Source organism: Lutjanus erythropterus, chromosome 10, assembly GCF_056507025.1.
Source record: "Lutjanus erythropterus isolate fLutEry1 chromosome 10, fLutEry1.hap2, whole genome shotgun sequence".
NCBI lineage: Eukaryota > Metazoa > Chordata > Actinopteri > Lutjaniformes > Lutjanidae > Lutjanus > Lutjanus erythropterus.
This window is the reverse complement of record NC_139326.1, coordinates 5,358,840-5,379,679: the sequence shown is the minus strand read 5'-3', so window position 1 is coordinate 5,379,679 and position 20,840 is coordinate 5,358,840. Positions and strand designations below refer to the sequence as shown.

At 39.8% G+C, this 20,840-nt stretch overlaps 2 protein-coding genes across 2 annotated transcripts; one reads left to right on the top strand and one right to left on the bottom strand.

Annotated features, from left to right (window-relative positions):
* Nucleotides 1–1,957: 1,957 nt before the first annotated feature.
* kctd10 (potassium channel tetramerization domain containing 10) lies at nucleotides 1,958–7,199 on the bottom strand. The gene is made up of 7 exons (XM_084727980.1): nucleotides 7,085–7,199; nucleotides 5,666–5,879; nucleotides 5,391–5,560; nucleotides 4,702–4,788; nucleotides 4,549–4,601; nucleotides 4,246–4,441; nucleotides 1,958–2,834 (listed from the first exon to the last, which is right to left on the bottom strand). The coding sequence occupies exons 1-7, from the start codon at nucleotides 7,085–7,087 to the stop codon at nucleotides 2,616–2,618; spliced, it is 942 nt and encodes a 313-aa protein (XP_084584106.1). The 5' UTR covers nucleotides 7,088–7,199; the 3' UTR covers nucleotides 1,958–2,615.
* A 939-nt stretch (nucleotides 7,200–8,138) lies between these two features.
* On the top strand, nucleotides 8,139–20,681 carry ube3b (ubiquitin protein ligase E3B). The gene is made up of 27 exons (XM_084727974.1): nucleotides 8,139–8,236; nucleotides 8,402–8,570; nucleotides 9,558–9,675; nucleotides 11,023–11,082; nucleotides 11,175–11,279; nucleotides 11,361–11,457; nucleotides 11,565–11,650; nucleotides 11,794–11,876; nucleotides 12,032–12,137; nucleotides 12,243–12,363; nucleotides 12,491–12,668; nucleotides 13,541–13,707; nucleotides 13,811–13,978; nucleotides 14,069–14,240; nucleotides 14,326–14,444; nucleotides 14,543–14,657; nucleotides 14,765–14,864; nucleotides 16,225–16,344; nucleotides 16,428–16,604; nucleotides 16,701–16,811; nucleotides 16,896–17,033; nucleotides 17,114–17,179; nucleotides 17,266–17,324; nucleotides 17,412–17,594; nucleotides 17,728–17,839; nucleotides 18,786–18,878; nucleotides 18,993–20,681. The coding sequence occupies exons 2-27, from the start codon at nucleotides 8,410–8,412 to the stop codon at nucleotides 19,182–19,184; spliced, it is 3,207 nt and encodes a 1,068-aa protein (XP_084584100.1). The 5' UTR covers nucleotides 8,139–8,236; nucleotides 8,402–8,409; the 3' UTR covers nucleotides 19,185–20,681.
* Nucleotides 20,682–20,840: the final 159 nt, after the last annotated feature.

The following is a 20,840-nucleotide window of genomic DNA, read 5'->3' as shown; positions in this document are numbered from 1 at the left end:
TGAAACATTACTCACTTGTTTTGTTGAGGATTTAGACTATATGACCAACAAAACTTATGATGTATGTGTGTGTCTCCATCTTTACCAGTCAGTACATTAAAGTGTAAACAATGATATATATTATTCGAAACAGGCCATTCTGCATAATTACTTTTACTTTTGGTACTTTAAGTGTATTTTTAACTTAATACTTTTGTACTTTTACATAAGTATTTTCTACACTGTGGTATTGTTACTTTTAATTAAAAGGCCGGAGTACTTCTTTCAACACCAGAGACATTAAAAGTTTTAACATGATTCTGTATTTATCAAAGGGTCACACTGGACTATTTTTAAAGCTACTACAAGGAACTTTTCATATTCCGTTTTTATTTTGGAGGCCCATGTGGACAAAAGCAGTCGTGTTTCCACTGCCATAACCACAAAATGTGACGTGAAAAACACGATTATGGAAATTAAAATCCTTCTAATTCTTTTTAACTCATTATAAAACAGGCTTGGTTCATCTGATTTCATGGAGAATCCGACCCGATGGCAGGCTTTAAAAATAACCTAAGAAATAGACAATCTTTCTCATGGATGGTGTTGTTTACTTATATAGGTCATAAAGAGGCATCAGTAATAAAGTCAAACTGTTGAAAACTCCTTGTAGTAGTTTTAATGTACAAAACACACAATATTACTCATAAACTGCTTCAAATAATGTGTAATTTTCTGAAAATGAAGCCATATGTATCATAATTTTGTACGATGACTGATGATGCGGGAATATGTGAATTAAAACCAGAACAAAAGAATGTTTGTAGAAATTTATTTGTGATAAAGTATGTATAAATATAAAACATACATATATGTTCACTTCTGTACAAGAGACCTACAAGTACTGTGATTGTTAGACATATTTCAACTCAAACCTATCGTGTGCAAACGGTACATTCTCTGATGAATGTGGCGATGAAGGACAGCTCTAATTTCCCTCCCTGTTAAAAGCTTGTAGACAGGATTCCCTTCCTGCCAGGGAGGTCTCCGGTTACAGTCATTCACTTCAACCTCAGCATCCATCATTCAATCACCCCGGTACATTTAACACCTCAGGTCACAGCTCAAGTTCCCTCCACTGAAAATAATGATCATTTAGTGAAGTGGAGGGGAAATGCATAAATGTTAAAACTAAATGTGGCAGAAGCACTACAGTGAAATGTTGCATCCACCTGTGATATCTTAACAGTATCAAAAAAAAAATTAAATTTAAAAAAAGGTTTAACTGCTATTATCTGCAGGCTACAAAATAGCCTGGGTAACATCTTCTAAGAGTAAAACAGTGCCACCATGTGGCCCCACTTAATCCACTGGCGAGCTTACAGTGGAAGCGTCAGAACCGTGGTAAGGAGAAGCAAAAATTATAGGTCACACTTTATTTTACAGTGCACTGATAAGACATAACAAGCTGTACTTTGTGTGAAATTAGACAAAAACTATAAATATGTTCTTTATTAGACAGTATAAGACCCTTATTAGACTTTAGTGTAGTTAGGGTAATTTGGGCCACATTATAACATAACTGCACAGTAAACTTAAATCACATATATGATACCTCCCCTTTTAAAAACAATGTGAACCGGATCTACCAAGTAAAGGCCAAAAATACAGAGGCAGAGGAATATGTATGACTGCACAGACTGACTGTAATACTGTAAACTGATTATGTGACTTGATCAAAGAAGCAGTCATCAGTCTTGTTTACTCTGCCAACTGTATGGACCCAGCCAAAGAAGGCGTGTCTCAAGTAGCAAATATGTGATCATGTGATAGACATTTTCATATTTTTTCGGCAAACAGATGCCTGCAGATGACCTATAACTGACACGCATTAATGGAAGCAGCATTTGGTATAGCTGTAATTTTGACCAGGTGGAAACAGTAGTCTTTTAGAGCTGAAGGGCTGATATGTGCAATACAGTGCCAGAAACAGGTTATGATAACAAAAAAGAAAAAAAGTGAAAATTGGGAGGAATATGGGAAAACTGTGAGCCCAGAAGGAAACCTGGAGAGGGCAATGAAAAACAAGGGTCTCCTGGGAAAATACCTCTAATAAAGTACTTATTATTTCTACTTTTTGTCTTATTTACAAAATATATTACAGCTTGTTACATCCTATCAGTGTATTGTAAAATAAAGTGTGACCAAATCCTGTACACCTCAGATAACAAGATTTATACCAACAATACTATATTCTTTTTTCTCTCCACACACTCTGGTAAAACTGTGGTCACTTGCAGTGCTGAATACAAACACCCATGTCTATGGGCTTCTGCACGCTAGCAGAAAACAGTGATAGAAGTTATCAGGACCAACAAACAGAACAAAACACTACTACAGCCTGTCAGACCACACAACAAAGACGACAAGTGGACACACAAACACTCACAAAATCACTTCACCACTACACACTGTTGTATGACACTCATCATAGTAATGGTAGTCTCCTGGAGGAAAAAGCTGGTAAAAGAAGAGTGAGAGTGAGACAGAGAGGCGTTAGGTGATGTAAGGCACAAGCGTGGTGCAAAGACTGTCCAGGGTCAGAGACACAGGCCGACGGGTGGAGGGAGAAAAGGTCACTGGTGGTGGTGTGTGCGGTCGTCAGGTCGCTTGACGTGAATCCTACGGACTCGCTCGATTCGTTCCCGCTCCTCGTCTTCATCCAGGTGATGAGATCGCCCTGCAGCGCCGCCTGTGGCCTCCAGCAGGGCATTGTCTGGACCTCTCCCATCGTGGGACTCATACAGGAGGATGTTGAGGGTCTCCTCATAGATTCGAGCCTCGGGGAATTCCACCTGGGAGGGAAGCAGAGTGTTACACAAGAGATTAGAAAGATATTTCAACAACATACTGCAGCTCTATTCAGTAGTTCCTAACTTTTTTCTTTCAGGAATCTTTTTCTAAACTGATGACCCCTGACTAGGCGACAAATTTTATGTATCATTATATTCAACGCAAGATAGTAACAGTACACAACAAGTGATAAACTGTACAGTCAATCCAAATATTGACACAGTGCCTGCAGGAAATCTGTTAAATATATCTCTGACTTGCTTATACGTTATGAAGGACCAAGACCCCTCAGATCATCTGGAACAGGTTTACTCAGTGTTCCCAGGATCAGAACCAAACAAGGTGAAGCAGCCTTTAGTTTCTATGCTCCCCACCTGTGGAACAAACTTCCAGAACACCTGAGGTCAGCTGAAACTGTCGGCTTATTTAAATCAGGTCTTAAAACATTACTGTTTACTGCAGCCTACCAGTGAAGTGGATACGTTACATATTTTTAGGATAATCTGTAGCTATTGTTTTTATATTTGTCTGCTGTCGCTTTTGTTTTATGTTTGCTTCTTTCTTTATATGCATTTCTGTAATGTTTTAAACTATTTATTGTCCTGCTTTTAGCTTTGTTTTTAATTATCTCAAATGCAATTTTAATGTTCTTTTATTGTTTCTAATTTAATGCATTTTCAAGTTCTGTAAAGCACCTTGAATTGCCTTGTGTATGAATGGTGCTATATAAATAAAATTGCCTTGCCTTGCCTTGCCTTGCCTAAATGAGCAATTTAGATAAATTTTCTGCAGATTATTCCATGTGAATAGTGCATGAGAGATGAGTTTGCCTGATATTTCTTAGTAAGTTTCCATATAAATCTGTCTGTATTAAATTAATCGTCAACTATTTTGAAATGGCTGAATTGGTTTGAGGTTTTTTTTTTTTCACAGATTCCTCTGTCTTACTGCCTTAAATGTGATTTTTTTTCTGATTTCTTTACTCCTTTGAGACAGTCAACTGAATATCTTTGGGTTGTGGACAAAACAAGACATTTGAGGACATTATCTTGAGCTTTGTGTAACACTGATCAACATTTTTCACCACTTTCTGACATTTTATAGACCAAACAACTAATCAATTTTATGTCAAAGTCTTCATTGCGTCCTTATCCTGAGATATTTTTCCCCGGAAATTAAACAATAATCTGAAGTTAAAAAATAACATTTTCATTTGGTTTATTTCACAGATATGAATGAAATGTTGCGATATAGGCCTCTCCTATATTTGAGAAAAACTTTGCTTTAAACTTTAAAATCAAGAAGGAAGCATAACCCCTGTGAGGCTTTAGTGATCATAAGGTTGGGAACCAGCGCTCTAAGCTCACAAAGATGCAAAGAACTCTCCAGAACGAGCACAGAACAAATGTGTACCTTTGTCTGCTTCTTTTCTGTGGCATAAACAATGGAGGTGCAGCACACTTCAGCAATCTTGCGTCCCTGGCCGTAAAATGACCAACAACAGATCTCATCTCCAATCACATCTTTGATGAAGAGGACCCGACCGTTGAACCGCAATGACAGTTTGTCAAACAGCTCAATATTTTTCAGCATGTTGTCATCAGAATTGCTGAGGGGGGAAAAAAGAGTTACAAGACCGTCATTTATTAAGGCAACTTGTTCCATCCTTTTTTAATTAAACATACTAGATCCTGATATCAGTTAAAGAGGACTCACCTGGTATATGAATATTTGTTGTTGCTTCTGTTATACAGCAGTTTGACAGTAGGCTGTGAAGACAAATAAATTTGTATTTTGAAAGAAAAATATTGATAACAAATTTCTCTTTATATTGAACAGCAGAAATTTAACATAAAAAACGTAACCTACCTTATTTGAGGTTGCAATAAGCTTCTGCTCTTCCTTAGATGAGGTCATCAGAGGCACTTTACAAAGGGGTTCATAGGTTTCTTTGTTCTGGAGGAAAAAAAATGAACATTGTTTTTTCATTTAAAAAAAGATCCACCTGCAAAAGGTGGATGCCACCTTGTGGAGCAGAGCGGCAAAGACAGTGAATGAAAAGCAACCCCCACCCCTACAATCACTACGGCTCATTGTTTTAGTTACCAACTGTCACCATGAAAAGCTGAGACTTTTTTAAGCAGATTAAAATGATTTTCACCCAGATTATATGTCCTTCATAACAGTTGAAAAAGAACATTAAAAGGTATCAGATTTTGAATTTTAACTTTACATTGCATTTCTTCATGAATCAATTTTTAATATTCAAAATAAACAGATAAATGTCCTTTTAGATTTTCTTTAAGTAAACAAACCTATGAGACCTATCCACTATGAATATTAGGGTGAAAGATACAGTATGGTAAAAGAAAAAAGTATCTTGACAAAGTTGGTCACACAAATTAGACTTCAATTTAATTAAAACTTCAATTTTTAGGTGGAATGCTTAAGAATTTCAGAAATTATTTCAAGGACATATGACTTGGCAAAATGTTGATGATAAATGAAGTATCAATACATTGCCCTGTCTAACTGAAAGTCCTCTGTGGTGATGGTACCTGCAAGGCAGCCGTACACTCATCAGCGAGACCTTGGACAAGGTAATACTTGGCTTCAGCGAGCAGTTCCTCTGTTTCCCGTCGGCTGTCTGGGAGCGGCACTGCCCCGTCTCGAAGGTAGTTAAGGATTGTTCCAAAATGTTTCCCACAGCGATCAATCAAGATCCAACCTGTGGATATGAAAATATGAAACATTAGTTGGTAAAAGATCAGGCCAGTGCAGGGATGACATAAACCCTGCATATAATTATATAACATTTTCACCAACAGCTCACCTTCACTGTCTGTGAGGACCTCCATCCTGCCACTGAACATGGCTTTGAGCATTGTGTCCTGTTTGGTTAGTGTCTGCATTGTAGTATAGTAGAGTGCCCCACCCACATTTAACTTCACATATTTAGAGCTGGGGCTGGAGCCCTTGAAGGATGTAGTCCGGGTTGTAGCTGCCGGCACTGCCGAGCTCACCACACTTTCTCCTGACATCTCTTCCTGCGACAGAACAAGAGAAAACATTAAGGGAAACCAGACCGGGGCTGGCATGTCACTGGGATAAGTTGGTTTAAGGCACAGCATGGAAAAGGTAAGATTATTAACACTTAGCTAAATGTTAAGTCGATACACCCCTTTTTACTGAGAAGGCTGGTGATATTTTTTATTTTTCATTTTCTCACTATTTCCTGACTTCCCTCATCTGTTTGTGGCACGTAGGCCCAAGGCCATTTCTTGTTATTACACATGCAATTCTCAAATCAGGCTACAAATACAGAATTTAATTTTAATATTAAGTAGTTAATTGGAGTACTTAGGGGGGATGGGCTAGTGTATGTTAGACTGAATCAGAATTAATTACTGTCCATTATCATTGTGATGAAGGAACGTGTTTTCAGTCATTTTAGAACAACAATGTAGGTTGATAGCTCAAACAAAAACGCTATAGCAGGCTTTTACTACGCCGTTAGTGGGATCAATTTCTTGTTGGTATAATTATAGTTGGTAAGTTCAGAAAATTACATCAACTTACTGTAATGCAGCCTTTAAAACCAGGAAAAGACAACACTGATGCCATATCACGAAACAAAGATATCACAGTATTGATGTAATATTGATAAAATGCCCAGCCCTATGAAAACCTACTTAGCAAAATATACAAATAGATCTTGAAAAAAACAGCTGCAATGAAAAGTATACTCTTCATGGAAACAAAGGTGTGTTTACAAAATGTCAACAACAAAAACAAAAAACACAACCAAAACCAATATTGTCAATGTTCTGTGGTCTTTCATACTATTAGTAAAACCTTAGAAGTTCTCAGATTCCCGGCTGTAATGATAAAGCTAAGAAAAGTAGGGCAGAGCCCATTCACAGACAGTGGCGTTAATACAAACTTTTCTGTTTGATCGCTTTTCACAGCACTAGTAATACGCGTTATTACGTCTGTACGACCTTTTACCCGCTGTGTAATGAAGTAGCTAGAAACACTGAACCATGTCCATCAATCCAGTAGCTAAGCTAAGTAGTAATTTAATTTTAGTCAGCACGGCCAATGAGCTAGCTGGCTAGTTAGCATTAACTAAAGTTACCTATATTATTACAGAAGACACACATATTTTGACACTGACTATTACACAGTTTTCTCTAGATAACGTCAATAAGATATTTGTAATTGGGTTTTGATAAAACATGATGATATTTACCATAGAACCCGCAGCGGACTTATTAATCGTAGCTTGCTAACGTCAGTCAGCTAACACCCACTTCCTTCCTGTCCAACACTACTGCGCAGTTATAAAAATGACGTCAACGTTTCAGTGCTCCTCCGTTTAAAGGGACAGTCAACATTATTTTGGTCGTGATTGGAAGGGAACCACAGACCCGCGAAGGATCTCGCGAGAGTGATCATTTTAAACTAAATGCATGGTATTTTCCAAACCATAAACACGTCTTTTTAACCTAAGATGAATCTATCCACACCTATTTCACATTATAAAAGACATAATTAGTTTGTTTAACGTGCACAATATAGAAACAACGTGCATGAATCTCGCGAGAGTCTTGCAAATCTAGGGTTCCCGAGCCATTAGTTTGTTCAACGTTTAATGAGTGTTAAAGAGTGCTCAAGATGTAGTGAAATGAAACATAACTAATAAGGTCGCACCTCACTTCAGCACACTTTATTTCCGTTCACTTTTAGTTCACACTTTTACGAAAATAGCTTTAATTACATTAGCTGTAGCCTGCACATTTCCGCCGTTGAAGGAGTAACAGTGATTACAGTCCCCACACCACCCGCCCAACACACCAGACGAAAGCTTTATCCACGACCAGAAACAAAGTTGCTGTCGTTACAACACCAACAGAGATATTTTGGCATATTTCAGACCATCGATCTTCAAATATTCTCATGTAAAGATTTAAATATTTAGACAAACACTACCCGGAATCATTTAATGCGACACAGGGGGATTAATGGCTGCAGTCAATGTACGGATCTCCTCTCATTGTTTACATTTGGAAACGGTATGTTCCCGGTACTTTTGAGGCTGTCATTGATTCAAGAGCAAACCTAACTCCACAATGATGATACATATCGCTAAATTAACGCGAAAAGATTCCCACTGAGGCTGTATCAAGCCGATAAGCGGCGAACTAGCCCTGTGTGCTAACTATCCCAGCTCCGTCTTTAGCTACTGTATCGCCCGCTGCTCCAGAGATGGCAAGTTAGTGTTCATCTTTCGTTTGGCTTTCCTCCTGCTTGGATCTCAAGGACAACCAAATGACTGAGGAGCTATAGCGCCAGGTGAGCCTAAAGGCCAGAAACAAAAATCTTCATTTGAGGAATATTGCAGGTAAGTTCACTGTTATGCTCACCCAGAATAATGTGATGATGTGCAGTTGTTAGGATGCTCATGTGCATATAGCACAGATATTTGCTCTGAAGCCACTGTTAAAATGTATTCAGCACATGTATCAGTTTATAGTTTTACACAGCGGGTTACACCCTTCTCTCCCAGGGTGCACAATGTTTACTGTACCTCAAAGCTCCAAGTCCGAGTTCCTGGACAAAGCCAGGCAGGCCAGGGAGGAGAGAAAAGGACAGAAGGACAAGGAGAAAGCAGCAACCAACATCCAAGCTTTGGTCAGGAGATTCCTCTGTCGCTGCAGACTCCAGAAGCAAATAAGGTAGTCTCCAATTTCACTTATTGTAGATGTCATCACCCTTTCATTTCCACACTGAAGACACTGTCATCTTCCTGCTCAGGCTTCTGAGTATTGTCAGCATGCTTTTGATTGAGTTCAAGAACAGATTTGTCAACTGCAGCTGCAACAAAATACAGAAAATAAACACAAAACTTATGTTCTTTAACACTTAAAAACAGCAAGATCAGCATTGTCTGAGAAAACTGTTATAAGAAATGGTCAACAAATTGTATTGGAATCTATTTTTAAATAACTAGGGTTCTTAATTGACGATAATTTGTCTTCTAAGACACACATTCAGTGAGTTACACTGTGTGTTACTACTACTGTGTTACTGAAGCTCTTATTAGGATTTTGCTGTAGAAACCAGTCTTGCTTCTTGGAGTCTACCTGTCTGATTAAGGTGATGTGTTGCACATGAATGCCTCTGCTTATTGTCTTCACATGCTGGATGACATTTATCATGGGGTACTGAGATTCTTTACAAACTGTGTTCCTCTTTCTCACCATTGTGTATTAGTCACAAAAATGATTTGATCTCCCTTGTTGTCGTTGTTCTCAAAAAGTCTGAACTAGAAACTGGGAAAGAAAGCTTTTAGGTTTTTGGCCCCTAATGCATGTTTCACAGACTGATTTTAATCTTCAAAACCTAGAAACTTTGAACAGGTTTAAAGCTCTGGTGAACTCTATTGACTCCAGGTTTTCTGTGTGCAACTGTTTTGATTTGTTTTAATGTTATTCTAATTTATGTGATTGTCTGTTTGTTCGTTTGACGCTGCTGTTTTTGGCCAGGTCTCCCTTGCAAAAGACATTTTTGATCTCAGTCAAAGTTCCCTGGTTAAATAAAGGCTGAACAAAATAATAATGATACTAGTTGTAATAAATTAACTAATCACCCGCAGTTTGATATGTTCTGTGTTCAGTATGTTTGCCATTAACCTAATAATGTTTTTTTTTCTGGCTCACCAGGAAAGAAGTTGATGACTATTTTCAAGCCTCTGAAACTGGGACAACAAAAAGAAATGCACTGTCTATTTTCAAAATTGCTCGGAAATTATTATTCATATATCGTGAAGAGGATAAGATGGTGAGTACACAAGTAGTAAAGTGCGTTCACTTTCATAATAATGTTGTTTCTGTTACTTGTTTGTCCTTCCCACGTGTGGAAGTCATTCCTGCCTGTGGCCATCAGTCTTCTCAACTCCTCCCATGGAGTGTCAGATGCTCTGAATACACAGACTGGCCCTTGGACTTATTTCACCCCATCAGCTGCTATGGCCCCATAATATCTTCAATTGTGCAATACTGACTTATCGTTACAATAATTTGTGCAGTCATATTCCACTATGCACTACTCTGGTATAAATACTGCATTTAAACTGTGCATTTCAACTAATACTCTGATTTATAATATTAATACTATTTGTAATATTCTTGCTTTCAACACACTTAGCAACACTTGTATTTACAGACCCCATTTTTCAGCATTATTGTCTGTAATAATTATTTTATATTTTCACACATTTCTTATTTTCTGTTTTTCTTTATATATTGTTTTATATGGTAGTATAATGTACATATTTTTACATACTTATTATTTCTATTGTCTGTTTTTCATACAGTTCTCTATGCTTGCATATATTTTTATTCTGATTACTCTCGTGGAGACTTTAGAGCACGCATGTCAAACTCAAAGCCAACGGGCCGAATCTGACCCGCAACCTTATTTGATGTGGCATGCAAGAGCTTGCAAAAAAATATAATTTGCGCAATGCAATTCGTTGCTGCATTACAGAAGTATGATGTCCATAAATGTCCCAGAATGCATCACAATGTTGTTGTCCACCGATTGAAGGCACCCAGCTGGTAGATGCCTGCTGCTACTTTACACTAGATAACATCTCAGTATCATATCGCCTTTCCCAGCAGTGGCACACTAGCCAAGTGGTTGTGACTTGTAATATTAATAGTAGCAGCCTATCAAAATGCCGTCATTTAATTTTTAAGTGAATACATTTTGGATTTTAAGCTTTGCTTGTAGGCTGAAACAACCCTTATTATTCTGACTTAATTTACTTTAATTTTTTAAATAATTTATGTCATAGTTGTACAATTGAACGTACGCTTGCCATCATTTTTCCTAGACTTATGCTTTTAGAGCAAGTTATTAATTATTCAGTTATTACTGAAAGCAGTAATAACTGAATGCAGAAACAGTTATGTAATGTGATAAATCCATGGTAAATGTGAAAGTAGATTCAAGTGGCTCTTTGAGGACGGCCTTAATAGGAATCTGGCCCTGGATGAAATATAGTTTGACATCCCTGCTTTAAGAGACTGTTGACGCCGTTTTAAAAATAAGAGCAGTAGTTTAAACACTTGTCTTGGGTTGTGTGACTCAGATGACTAATTTGTAATTTTGTACATTACACAGAGGTTCGAGAAGCTCTGTCGTGCTATCCTTGCCAGCATGGAGGTTGAAAATGAACCTAAAGTGAGTGTGCATATGTTTGTACCCCCTGACATATCAAACATGTTTTAAATGTGATTTTTGTCTCAGTGGCTGTTCTTGTGTTTGGCCCTCAGGTCTGGTATGTTTCCTTGGCTCTCTCCAAAGACCTCACCATCCCCTGGCTGAAACAGATCAAAGACGTGCTTTGGATCTGCTGTCAGCGACTGAAAAACTTAAAGGTTAGTCTCGATTTGAAGCTGAGGATTTTTTTTCTGTTTATTTTATGACTTAAAATGTACATATCATTGTCTGTTTTGCAGCCTGACATCCTTCAGGACAATAAGCTGGTAACGCTGTACCTCACCATGCTGGTGACCTTCACAGACACGTCAACCTGGAGGATAGTCAGAGGGAAGGGTAAGTCTCAAGTCACGCCGAGGTTCTTACTATAAACATATCACTTGTTATTGCGTGACATGCTTTCTGCAAAGACAAAGCATAATATTTCATCCTCATTACTTTAGGAGAAGCTCTCAGACCCGCTTTGATGAGGATTTGTGAAAATATCATGGGCCATCTCAATCAAAAGGGATTCTATTCAATACTGCAGGTGCAGCATTACAGCTCACGCTTTTCAATTTTATCAAGAGATACAGTGAAAACATGACATCTATTTTTTGTCTTCAGTGGCAGCTGTCATTTTAATACAAATGCACAAACACATTGTATGTCATCTTAACTCTTCTTGTTTAGATCTTGCTGACCAATGGCTTGGCTCGCTCTAAACCGTCTCTCTCCAAAGGCACTCTGACAGCTGTCTTCACTTTGTCATTAAGGTGAGCTGGGAACTGTCAGTTGATGGTTGTAACTGTTAAAAAATGTTCTCTCCTGTCATATGTAGCATGTTATATGTAATTCTCTTATATTGAGTTTGCCTTGTTTGTATTTTTATTTGTAGGCCATCCCTTTAACTAAATCTCATGTTTTTCAGGCCAGTCATTGCTGCTCACTTCTCTGATAACCTGCTACGATCATTCCTCATTCACATCATGTCAGTTCCAGCCGTCGTATCCCACCTCAGTGTCCTAACTCCAGAGGTAAAAGACCCGTCATATATCACATATTGTTGCTGCATATTGGCATTGTATGTAATAAAGTGAGCTATTAGTGGGCAGGTTTTAACATCTGCTCTGTCTTGACAGTGTATGGCGTCCATCCAGACACATGACCTGCTGCGGAAGTTCATTCTGTTCCTCAGCCGGGAAGAACAGTGTTTGGATATCTGTGTGTGTCTTGAGGGGAGTCACACACTCTGCTTACTTGGTACAATATTTTGGATGAACATGCGCTTTCATTGATGCTATCTAGTTGTGTTTGGACGAGAGAATCGTCACGTGTCCTCTGGACTGTTGAGTTTTGTTATTGACTGCATCTTTCTCACGTTTGATAGGCAACCTGATTCACTTGGGCTACCTCAGTGAGAAAATCCTTGAGGAGGAGGCCAACCATTTTGTAAAGGACCTGACAGACATGTTGTCCTACTGTCAGCGATATGTATCCCAAAAGAAGTCCAACCTCACCCACTGGCACCCTGTCCTGGGCTGGTTCTCCCAGACTGTAGACTACGGGTCAGTGAAATGTTTTATATTTGCTTGAATGAATTAGACAGCTTAATATTCATGAACTGCATAGAGAAGGGGTTCCAAGTAGACTCAAAATATGCCATTTTTGCATGCAGAAGTAAACATTTTGGTTAACATTTAAATCAGTGGTGCTTTAAAGACAAAGAACACACAGAGGTGGTTTTATAGATTTGATCAAGCTGCCTGGACCATCCCGAGGAAGAGCTATAGCTTAAAATTTGTTGCCCAAGTCGACTGAATATTACAGTTTTTCTTAATTGTTTACACACCAACACTGGAATTTGAGGCACAGTGACAAAAACCTGAAACTCATGGGTCTTATCTTACACCAATTCTGTATAAATACTGCTTTTCACTCGTTTTGCAGTTCTAAAATGCACTTTTTTGCAAAACACTGCACACAGTTCTCTACATTTGATCACAGTCTGGATTGAGGGATTGGAGGGAGGGAAGGCACACCAGTGTTGGAGAGGTGCAGACCATGGAAAAGAGAAGATAGTGTCACACTTGTAGTCTTTTAATGTCTCTTGAGCTGCTTTGTCCTTCAGTACCCCGAAGAAGACTGTCATGCAGAAATGTTGGCATTTAAATATTGTTTTGTGCATCGTGGCCTTGAATATATGACTGTTTTCTCCCACAATCTTCACTGATAAAATTTTTTTGTGTTCAAAGGGAAAACACTGACATTGAGAACGCTGAAGACAAAATTTCATTTTGAGAAGACACAGCATTGTTGCATTGAATGCAGTGTTTGCTTTTGCAAGAGATTTGTGGACTTTTGGGTTTTGTATGTGAATTTTTGTATTTTGTAGTTTTAAGGTTAATTATGTTGCCCCTCTGCCTCCTGTCCTCTGCAGCCTGAATGAGTCAATGCCGCTGGTCACTAAACAGCTTCAGCACCTGTGGGGTGTTTCTGTCATCCGGACGCTCTTCAACGACGTCCTCTCAAAAAAACTGGAGAGCCAGGAGCCCACTCCCCCGCCCCCACAACCCAGCACATCCCAAAACAATCTACCAGTTAAAAGTGAGTTGTAAACCCCAACTATTCAGTACAATCTGTTGATCTTAAAAATGTTTGGAGGTTCTTGAAGGTTCTCTGCATCCCTGGTGTGTCTTTGTTTTGACAGACCTCTTCAAGCGAGCATTTCAGAAGTCGGCTTCTGTCCGGAACATCCTGAAACCGGTCGGAGGGAAGCGAGTTGACTCGGCCGAAGTTCAGAAAGTCTGCAGCATCTGTGTGCTCTACCAGACTGCCCTGTCTACACTAACACAAATTCGACTCCAGATACTCACCGGTCAGTACCAGAATCTTACCTTTTTTTATATATATTGCAAACATGCAGTATCATGGAATATGTCACTGGACATTCTCTGTTTTTCTGCAGGTCTGACACATCTTGATGACCTTTTGCCCAAACTTTGGGCCTTCATCTGTGAGCTCGGTCCTCAGGGAGGCCTCAAACTCTTCATGGAGTGTCTGAACAATGACACCGAGGAGTCCAAGCAGCTCCTGGCGATGCTCATGCTTTTCTGTGACTGCTCACGGCACCTCATCACGTAATTTCTCTCATTTTTATTGTGATGTGTGTAAAATGCCCAATGTGGCAGCGACATTTTATGACACGCTGTTTTCATGTTACAGAATCCTGGATGACATTGAAGTCTATGAGGAACAAACATCTTTTAAAATCGAGGAACTCATCACTATCTCCTCATTTCTGAACACCTTTGTGTACAAGATGATATGGGATGGCATTTTAGGTGAGTGTGTGGCCTCATTGTATTTTTTATGATGATGACACCTAATTGAAAATGTATATTTGTGTTGAAAAAGATATTTTATTTGTTGTATTAAACAGAAAATGCAAAAGGAGAGAAGCTGGAGTTGTTCCACAGTGTTCATGGCTGGTTGATGGTGCTTTACGAGCGGGACTGCAGGCGAAGATTCACCCCTGACGACCACTGGCTGCGCAAGTAAATACCATCACTGAAGAGCTGTTGATGTCCTAAACACATCATCCTTCTGTTTGTAGACTCATTACATTTAAAACCTCACCTTTACATCTCTGTGTTGCATTCAGGGACCTGAAGCCCAGCCTGTTGTTCCAAGAGCTGGAGAAAGGCAAGAAAAGAGCCCAGCTGTTACTGCAGTACATCCCACATGTCATTCCACATAAAAACGTGAGTAAACAGGATCCTTTAATTTAAAGGTAGAATGTGCAGGATTAGACGTTGCTGTTTGCAAACTGCAGTATTAGTTAAGAGAAATACAAAGTGAATGAAGAAATAAAGTGGTGTCACTGTGAACAAAGCAGTGAATCCAAGAAATAAAACATTTAAGCACAAATAAACACGCTCACAACTCTGTACATTGCCAGATTTTGCTTAAATGCAACACAAGCAGTCCCTGTCCTGCCGCTGCGTCCTCAGTCTGCTCTGCCTGCATGTGTGTGTACCTCTCTCTGCAGCTCTCACAGACAGAGAGCAAAGGAGAGAGACAGAGACAGTGCTGGAAGTGTTGGTTACTACGTTTTCATGGAGTCCCAACCTGAAAACCTGCATGCTGTAGTGGCTGATGCTCAAAAGCATTTTGAACCCAGCAAAATATGAGAAAATAAGAGAATACAGACAGAGTGCAGGGTCTGTGCAGATTCAGACACCACCACACACCTCTAGGAGGTTACAGATGATGATTTATATCTAATGGAGATAATAATAATCTCTGATACTACTGGACCCATCAGCCTAAACTGGTTTGTGCACATTTTTGAATGTATTGTGGTTGCGATGATTCACAGTTTTTGAAAAACCTATATATAACCTATATTGACTGCTGACTCCTCTTAACCGGCCAGTAGGGGCAGCAACTCATCAACACCTGCTGGACTAAAACAAGGCTTACCTACTCGCAATGTTGGGGAGTAACTAGTTACATGTTACATGTCATCAAAGCTAGAAGATATAACATTTCTGCACTGAGATGTCTATAAACAATGTCATCTACGTTATATATTTTGCTTGGTTGTGCACTTACAATATCCCAGATGTTTTCAAACCCAGAGAAAATATAATTTATTCAAGACAGTGCATTTCCTAGGAGCTGCTAGTTGCTATAACTTCCAGGAAAACACAGAGAGTAACTAAGTAATTTTGCAAACGTGATTAAATGTAACATGAATAAAAATTAAAACAATGAAGAAAACAATTCCCGTAATCGCACGCAACTTCAGCTACATCTTTTGTTATTGTTTTGATGTGTGACTAGTGGCAGAACTTACACAGTGTGCACTTAAATGTTAAAATTACTGAGAAAAAATATGTAATTAAATCACAGTTACTAATAAAAACATTGCCGATTACACAGGGATTCCTTCTGGTTGCCTGGCAGAGATCTGCACTCTACTGACTGATGTTTTCTAGTTTTTACACGAGTCAGTACATTATTTTATTTTTTTTTGTTTTTTGAGAAAGTCTGTGTAGTGTGTCATAAAGAGTGTCATTTTCCTTTTCAGCTGTATAATCACTCTCTGTCTCATTTTAGAGGGTGCTGCTGTTCAGGAACATTGTCACAAAGGAGAAAGAAAATTTAGGATTGATAGAGACGAGCTCTGCTTCGCCACACGTCACCCACATTACCATCCGTCGCTCACGTATGTTGGAGGTACGGAGTCAACACATCAGGTAGATTTAGTGTCATACTGCTGCATCAGCTGTTCCATAAAAACACTTTTCCCCTCTTCTAAGGATGGATATGACCAGCTTCGCCGGTTGCCAGCAAATTCTATAAAAGGCGTCATTCGTGTGAAGTTTGTCAATGATCTGGGAGTAGACGAGGCTGGTATTGATCAGGACGGTGTGTTCAAAGAGTTTCTGGAGGAGATCATTAAGAAAGTGTTCAATCCTGCTCTCAACCTGTTCAAGGTAAGTCAGGCAAATGGAAATCCATTTTTTATGTCTCCACACATCTGATGCTGACATTGATTTGACCGTTCTGCATGAAACATTTATTTTTTGTAGACTACAAGTGGAAATGAACGTCTGTATCCTTCGCCCACGTCGTACATCCATGAGAACCATCTGCAGCTGTTTGAGTTTGTCGGGAAGATGCTCGGGAAAGCCGTGTACGAGGTATATTTGTCCTCCCTGTTGTTGCTCTCTGCTGTGAACACTGGTGTTTCAGGTATTCTTCAACTCTAACTTCTGCGTACTCAGGGAATTGTTGTGGACGTCCCTTTCGCCTCCTTCTTCCTCAGTCAAGTCTTGGGTCACCACCACAGCACTTTCTACAGCTCCATCGATGAGCTGCCCTCACTGGACTCTGAGTTCTACAAGAACCTCACCTCCATCAAGGTCAGATAGACGTACATAAATTACTAATTTGTCACATTTGAATCTCTATCTAATGTCCTTCTTTTGATTTGTTTTTTCAGCGCTATGATGGAGACGTAGGGGATCTTGGACTGACGCTGTCCTATGATGAGGATGTTATGGGGCAGGTAAGGATGGAAAATGCAGATGATATGATACAGTGTAGTTAAATACATGAAATATTCATACAGCTGCTTTGTACGTTCCCTTACAGCTCGTCTGCCATGAGTTGATACCTGGGGGGAAAACCATGCCAGTCACAAATGAGAACAAGTATGTAAATTCATATCATTTATTTTAAGCGTAAAATGTTCTCCTTTTGCTGATGGAAATCACTGTCCTCCTCGACCGTTTCCGCAGGATCAGCTACATCCACCTCATGGCTCACTTCCGGATGCACACGCAAATTAAGGAGCAAACGGCAGCTTTCATCCGGGGCTTCCGCAGCATCATTAACCCAGAGTGGCTGCACATGTTCTCCACGCCTGAGGTTCAGCGTCTCGTCTCGGGAGACAACGCCGAGATTGATCTGGACGACCTGAAGTGTGTGACATTTGAGACGTCTTCTTTACTTGCTGTGCCATCACCTCATTGTATCGGAAGTTTTCTTTTCCTTCATCTTTGCTTCGTGTGCACAGAGATGCTCATCCCTGTTGTCTTCCTCTCTCTTTCTCAGGAAACACACCGTCTACTATGGAGGTTTTCACAGCAGCCATCGTGTCATCATCTGGCTGTGGGACATCCTGTCCAGTGACTTCAACGCTGAAGAGAGGGCCATGTTCCTTAAAGTAAATTATTGTTTGTTTGTAACTGACACAGCCAAAAACTTTAAATCTGTGATGCAAGGTGGATTATCAGTGACTATGTTTAAATGCACAGAATACTCTGGTTTTTGCCTTATTCTGAAAAAAACCCCCGCAATATTCCTACTAAGCTGTTTTCATCGCTAATGAAAATAAACTACTTTTAATATTCCTGCTTACATGCAGCCATGCATACTCCAGTTATAAGAAAACAGATGTACAGATGGAGCAGCTTGATTCATTTTCCCAACTTTTTTCAACTCAGCACCAAAAGATGTTCGTTCTCCTGCTCATAGTTCAGGTATAAAATCCCAGCACACCACAGAGCGTCTCTCCTGCTGGGCTGCTGCAGTACTATTAGCCACTAACCTGCCCTGCAGGCTAAGTGGTGCGCTGTGGGGGTTGACAGCCTCTACTCCATTTCTATCTTGTTCTCCGCTTCTGTCACAATTAGTTGGCTTATGGTGATTTCAATTGACTGAGTGGTCTCCGACTGATGATTCGCATCTTCGTCTTTCAGGGGTTAGCCCTAGATTTTCTCCCGGTGGCAGACTTGTTCAGCCGTGTGACCACAGCCCCCCTCTTTCTTCTTTCTTTCCCTCTTGCTTTGTTTAACCACCTTGAAAAGGTTGCCATTGCGATAATTGAGTGTATTCAAAAACCTGGTCTTTCATAATATTTAAAAGTAGATGTTTGTCTCCTCCTCACTAGAAATGTGGACAACACACAGAACTGACAATAAACAGACAAGAGGCCGTGTGTTGTCACTGCCTTAAAAACCCCGCGTGAGGCGCATATTCTAAGTTCAGAATATCCAAATGGAATATACTGTTTACATGACCTGTATCAGATCCAGAATAATAGTGGAAATCCATGTGCAGGTAAATGTAATCAGTGTCTCATTTATTGTCTCTCAAATGTGTTTTTACAGTTTGTTACCAGCTGCTCGAGGCCGCCTCTTCTAGGTTTTGCCTACCTCAAACCACCTTTCTCCATCCGTTGTGTGGAAGTTTCCGATGATCAGGTAAGAATAATGAAGGAGGAAATCGATGCTGCCTTTAAGTTATGTTTGTTTTATAGTGTCTATGTGTAGATCTTTGTCTTAGGTTTGCACTAACAGAGCATTTCCTGTGTCCAGGACACTGGAGACACCCTTGGCAGTGTTCTAAGGGGCTTTTTCACCATCCGCAAGAAGGAACCTGGTGGTCGGCTTCCCACTTCATCAACGTGCTTCAACCTGCTCAAGCTGCCCAACTACAGCAAGAAGAGCATCCTGCGCGACAAGCTGCGCTACGCTATCAGCATGAACACAGGCTTCGAGCTCTCCTAACTCCACCGCATCAGGACAATCCTCACAGGAGGGTTGTGTCAAGCAGCCTGAACCAAGCAGGACGCTCGGCCAACCTGGACTGGAGCCTGTCACATGAAAGAGGCATCACAAAGGATCTACAAACTCTCCTTTTGTCTCTTTTTCAAAAACTGGATGAGCTCTGCTCCAGCCCTCAGATCAAAGGGGATGCTGTTTCTGCAGCACAATCCAATTTTTAGCATCTCCCAGAATTCAATATGTTGTGTATTTAACTTGATGAAATACGGATACACGGTGGCTAGATCTCTGTTTCTCAGGCCTAACAGAATCACTCTCGGATCTAACACTCCCATTTTATGCGAACTGGTAAGCAATACAGATGCAATGCAAGCCATTAGACACATGGTCGACTCACTCGAGTGAAACCAAGCGATGCATTGTTAATACACTTACAAGCTCGGACTCCATTATCCAAGCAACTTTCAGCCGAGTCTTAAAATGTTTTGCTGAACATAATGCATCTTTTATAAATGGAAGACAAATCAATGTGTTATGTTCAACCTCCATGAAGAAGGAGCGGCTCACAACAGAGATCCTGCGTTTTATTACATTACGTCCCATTTTTGAGGAGAATCATTTTGACCCCGCTCCCATTTCTCCACGTTTAAAAGACACTGCAGTCACCTGAAAGAGACGTTGGCCTGCTGGCTTTTTTTTTGTTTTTATCTACTCACTACATTTGGAAATCTAACATCTGCCTTCCTGACACGACAAAAAAAAAATCTAATCCTGCTCTTGTTTGATTAGAAAAGATGTCCTTGCTGTAAAACTGGAAGTGTTTTGTCACTCATTTGTATCTGCCCAGTAAAGCAGACGCAGCTGTTCATTGTCACACATCTGTGCTTGACCTCCACTCCAGAAAAAGAAATGAAGAGCAGAGTAAATCAATGATGTTAGTCTTTGTACTTAATACTAGTAAACCTGAAGATTTCTCACTACACCTTTGAATAACGCTGAGTGCCTCATATAAGCCACCCCCCCCCTTTGCTCTCACATGTCAGACTGTAACCAATAACCACGTATATCGGAAACAAGCCATAGAAACGGGGGCTACAGTACGTAACTGGACTTATTCTCTGCTCTGACTAACAAAAAAAAAGCGCAGAACCACTCTACTACCACTACAACTTCAACAAAAGCCGAGGAGGGTTTTCCTACAGTGCCCTCTGATCTCTGTGGACTTTTTAAGCCATGCGGAAAAGTATCTGAGGTTCAAAAACCTCTTAACATGATGTCATGGACCGGTTCGTCAACCAAATGTGACTGCTTGATCTGATGTTCCCTCAGATGGAAACGTTGCACATCTCTCTGGCTGTTGGGAGAAGGGACATGAGGGTGAATGTTACCTTATAAGCCTAAATATTACTTTACACAGGGTTCAGTTACATCATAAAGTAAATGAAGAGATGTTTTCAAGGCCTGCAACTTTCAAAGAAAAGGTTAAAAGAAAATATCAAATCTTTTCCAAGTTCTTTATTATGCAAAAAAAAAAAAAGTTTTCTGTCATGAATGAGTTTTGTTAATAAGTAACACAAGCTATAGAAGATACTGGTCAGTATTGCCATGTTTCTAACTAGTAACCTCATGGCCATTAACTTGTGTGAAAATAACAAAAAA

Excerpts from the sequence above, each read along its gene's own strand:
- ube3b (XM_084727974.1), top strand. The coding sequence starts at position 8,410 with ATGTTTACTGTACCTCAAAGCTCCAAGTCCGAGTTCCTGGACAAAGCC. Across the intron at positions 11,280-11,360 it reads AGCGACTGAAAAACTTAAAG|CCTGACATCCTTCAGGACAA; the intron begins GTTAGTCTCGAT and ends TCTGTTTTGCAG. Across the intron at positions 17,840-18,785 it reads AGAGGGCCATGTTCCTTAAA|TTTGTTACCAGCTGCTCGAG; the intron begins GTAAATTATTGT and ends GTGTTTTTACAG.
- kctd10 (XM_084727980.1), bottom strand. Across the intron at positions 5,561-5,665 it reads GGTCCTCACAGACAGTGAAG|GTTGGATCTTGATTGATCGC; the intron begins GTGAGCTGTTGG and ends TCATATCCACAG. Across the intron at positions 4,442-4,548 it reads AACAAATATTCATATACCAG|CAATTCTGATGACAACATGC; the intron begins GTGAGTCCTCTT and ends TTCCCCCCTCAG.